General features: G+C 49.6%; 1 protein-coding gene across 1 annotated transcript; it reads left to right on the top strand.

Moving 5' to 3' along the window:
- The first annotated feature begins 373 nt into the window (after positions 1-373).
- LOC125520927 (late embryogenesis abundant protein 31-like) lies at positions 374-1677 on the top strand. The gene is made up of 2 exons (XM_048685970.1): positions 374-1127; positions 1224-1677. The coding sequence occupies exons 1-2, from the start codon at positions 468-470 to the stop codon at positions 1395-1397; spliced, it is 834 nt and encodes a 277-aa protein (XP_048541927.1). The 5' UTR covers positions 374-467; the 3' UTR covers positions 1398-1677.
- Positions 1678-4190: the final 2513 nt, after the last annotated feature.

Below are 4190 nucleotides of genomic sequence, written 5' to 3'. Positions count from 1 at the left end.
GTACTTTCCCTAGCGTCGACACGCCTCGTGTGCCTGGGGTGCAGAGACGAACGACTAATGGGGAGGCACCAGCGTCCATGGCGCCAGGGCACACCTCACCCCCTATGTACGGATGAAGTTTCTGCTACCCATTTCCGGATCCGGATGACACTGCGTCGGCAGTTCGGCACGGAGACGCCTACTCGAAAGATCTATGCTCGCATGCAGGCTCGCGCCACCGCCCTCCACGCTTGAGCCAACGAGAATCTGACACCTTCGTCCGTAGCGCAGCACACCGCAACAGCCAGCACCGCACGTGTCCTCGCGCCCACGCCTCCGTCGGCCACCGCATCGCCTCAAAGATCATACTATATAACGGAAGACAAGCATATCTCCAAGCAGCACAACTGATAGAGATAGCGATTGATACCAGCAGGTTTGCAGAACAGAAAAGAAAGAGACAGTGAAGTGAGAGCAGCTGCTAAGCCATGGCTCAAGCACAGGCGACGCGAGGCGACCCGATGAAGGCCCAGCAGGAGCAGCCGGAGCCCATCCAGTACGGCCACGTCTTCGCCGTCACGGGCGACCTGGCCGTGCAGGCCATCGCGCCACGGGACGCGGAGGCCATGCGCACCGCCGAGGAGAGCGTGCAGGGCGTCCCGGTCCCGCAGGCCAGCGGCGGCGGCTTCAGCGCGGCGGTGGCCATGGAGACGGCCGCCGCGTACAACCAGGCCGTCGGCGCCGTCCGCCCCGGCCAGGCCAGCGACGCGGCCACCAAGCAGGGCATCACCGTCACCCAGACCGCCGTGCCCGGCGGCCGCATCGTCACCGAGTTCGTGGCGGGTCAGGTGGTCGGGCAGTACTCCGTGGCCGACCAGGCGATGATGCAGCAGCAGCAGCAGCAGGTGGTGGAGGAGGACGCGAGCAAGGTGACGATCGGCGAGGCCATGGAGGCAGCGGCCCTGTCCGCGGGCGATCGGCCCCTCGAAGAGGCCGACGCGGCGGCCATCCGCGCCGCGGAGACGCAGGCGCAGGGAGCGGACGAGGTCATGCCCGGCGGCCTGGCCGACCAGGCGTGGGCCGCGGCGAGCGCCAACGCCTGGGCCGAGCGCGACGAGGACAAGATCACGGTCGGCGATGTCCTCTCGGTACGTTCGTTACCCGACTTGCATATGCTCCTTTTTTCTGAGTTATATAGATGAACTGGTTGTGAACTCGTTGCGTGTGCTCCATCCCGTGTGCAGGACGCGACGACGAAGCTGGCGGACGACAAGCCGGCGGCGAGGGAGGACGCGGCCAGGGTGGTGCAGGCGGAGACGTACAGCGACGCCGGGGCGCGCACCAAGGCCGGCGGGGTGGGCGCCGCGGTCACCACGGCGGCGAGGCTCAACCAAGAGGACGACGACGACGACGCTTGAATTTTCGCGTCGTGCCACGTCTCGTGTGTGCGCTGTACCCTCGGATCAGACGGGAACACGCAGAACAAGATCGTGTGTGTAACCTTTACAGGAGAGCATCCTGTCGAGTGAGGCGAATCAAGGCAGTAGTAGATTCAGCCAGCCTTGCGTGTAATAAACGAATAACAGTGTTGGTCCGTCTGTGAATCTGTACATGTTTTTCTTTTCTCTGCGGGTGTAGCAGTATGTCGTGTGCTTTTTACTCGATGTTTCGCTCAAGTTCAAGTCTGTTTCAGCTATTTGTCGAGATGTGTAAATTTGGGGATTTCGTATTTTGACATTCCCAGTGCTGCCATGCGAAGGGGGGCACATTCCGGTTGCCGCTTGCGCCGTGTCTAGGGCACGCAGCGAGCGCAAGCCGTCGTGACTCTGCCGGCAAACGTCGGTGGCGATTCACATTTCACAGAGTGCATCGGCCTTTATGGTTGGATGGATCCGATGACAGTGTTCTTGTCTTTTAAGGCGTTACTGCTGAAGATCTTCCTCATTCATGTGGTGTTAATGGTTGCTGAAGATCTTCCTCATTCATGTGGTGTTAATGGTTGCTGCGAATATGGTCCTTCCTCGTGAAGATCTTTCTCATCCATGTGGTCTACAAATATGGTCTGAGTTGTAGTTAGTCAATCGACCCTTCCTGCAAGCGTTGCTGTAAATATGACACACAAGAGAAACATTGATTAGATAAGATGACATTAATTGGACAAGATGAATAAAGTAACCTCAATCACAAGCCAAGAGAAATATTAATTGAACAAGATGAATAAAGTAACCTCAAATCACAAGCCAACAGATGGATTTCAAGCATTCAATAACAACAGAGGAAAAGATATAAAGATAGTTCATTCAAATCTCTAATTGAGTTGGGTCTTGAGAAATTGAGTTGGGTCTTGAGAGATAGGTAGATCTTCCCCAATCGAAAGAATGCAGGAATCTTGATGATTCACTTGGGGAATCCTTCTCCCATTAGGAGGCCTCGACAACGCTGGATGGTTCTTCTCAATTTGAAGGTCTGAAGGTCTTATTCCTGAGAGAATATAAAAAGAAGCAAAATTCTCTCAAGATCTATTCATATACAAGGAGCAAAAATCCTATTATGGTAAGGTATGAGACAAAAATTATCAAAGATCTATTCATATACAAGGAGCAAAAATCCTATTATGGTAAGGTATGAGACAAAAATTATCATGGATGTACAAATAGATTAAAGCTAAAACCCATCGGATAGAGCGGGTAAGGGTATGGGATCGTAACCCATACCCATATACCCATGTACTTATATAAAATCTGACAAGTATGGCCTAATTATCTTTACAATGTGTCATAAATTTGTGAACTCAGAATGTAGGACTATGTGTTGTTTTTAATAACTACGTAATATTATTTTGATGTCTTGTTGTTTATGAGAAACAAATGTTGTTTATTAAATGTGTTGTTGTTTATGATGTGTTTTTGTTTATAAGTATGTGTTGCTGTTATAATGTGTTGTCGTTTATAAATTATGATTATATGTTGTTGTTTATGACTACAAGTTGTTTAAATTGATACTTTGCAAACATTGAATAATTTTACCCACGGGTACCCATCTACCCTGTCGGGTAACGGGTATGAGAAAAAAGTTTACTCCTTGACTGATATGGGTAAGGGTGATGGGTAAGCTTAGAAGGGACGCGTAAGGGCATGAGGCGTCTTCACCCATATCCAAACCCTGAGGGTACCATCCATGCTCTATCCGAACAGTCAAGTTGCAACAGAGGCTCTGCAATTGCTCTCTGCAAGAACCGAATAGACCGAAAGTGCAATTTGTGCACCATTTCATCCGTTGTTTTGTCTTCTTCCGTCACCTCTTCCACACTTCCCTCTTGGATGGTGTTGTCATCCTCTTGTGCTTGCACTCCTCCTCAAGGCACATGAAAGCTCCCGCAAACCTATACATGCACGAAGGGGGTTCAAGTAGTATACCATCCAAGAGAGAACCAAGTAGACACGCACAAAGGACATAATTCACCTTGTCATATGTGATGTGTGTGTCCCTTGGCAATGGAGCCAAGTCCATGGTGATGACACTAGGGCGTCCCGCACCATCTCCTCCCCCTTGAGAAAGATCCGTCCTCGGATCGGGATCCTCATCACCGTGGAAAAGATTTGGTGTGACCGTTCTGTATAGGACGCTCACCAAGAACTCGAGACCTACACATGCACAAAGCAAAGCAAAGAATGTGTGTGCATGGTACACAAATGCATCATCCATCATGATGCATCTCTTCTCTTGCCCATCACCATTCGCACAAAACATGATCAATGAATATATGGTATATGCATAGCATATGCCATGACAAGTATGTGCATCATGCATATTGTGCAAAGAAGGAAAGCAAGCATTAACACGTCAAGTCTCCAATCATACGTGAGAAAACTATGGGGGCATTCATGTTCAAGAATAAAGGCATTGTTGCACTCAATACATAGCAAGTAGCAATCACCCAACATGAGAGAGGCAACATATGGAGTAATTTGACAACATGCAAGAAAAAACATGTGAAGAGCATGGAAATGATTGCCATCAATGCATTGGAAAGAGAAAGTACTCACAATGGGAGATGCAATACACAAAGTAATCGTATCAATCATTTCATGTGAAGAAATGGTATGCATAAGCAATGCACAAGACAAATTACAATCTTCAAATCAAAGCATGGTAAAATCGTCATAATTACATTGGCGAGAAGTCCTACATAAAGAACAATTGGTCAAAAT

This window comes from Triticum urartu, chromosome 7 (assembly GCF_003073215.2).
Source record: "Triticum urartu cultivar G1812 chromosome 7, Tu2.1, whole genome shotgun sequence".
NCBI classification, from domain to species: domain Eukaryota; kingdom Viridiplantae; phylum Streptophyta; class Magnoliopsida; order Poales; family Poaceae; genus Triticum; species Triticum urartu.
The sequence above is the reverse complement of the archived record's forward strand: the minus strand, read 5'-3'. Positions and strand labels throughout refer to the sequence as shown.

Coding starts and splice junctions, on each gene's coding strand:
- LOC125520927 (XM_048685970.1), top strand. CDS start 468: ATGGCTCAAGCACAGGCGACGCGAGGCGACCCGATGAAGGCCCAGCAG. Junction 1,128..1,223: donor CGGTCGGCGATGTCCTCTCG/GTACGTTCGTTA, acceptor TCCCGTGTGCAG/GACGCGACGACGAAGCTGGC.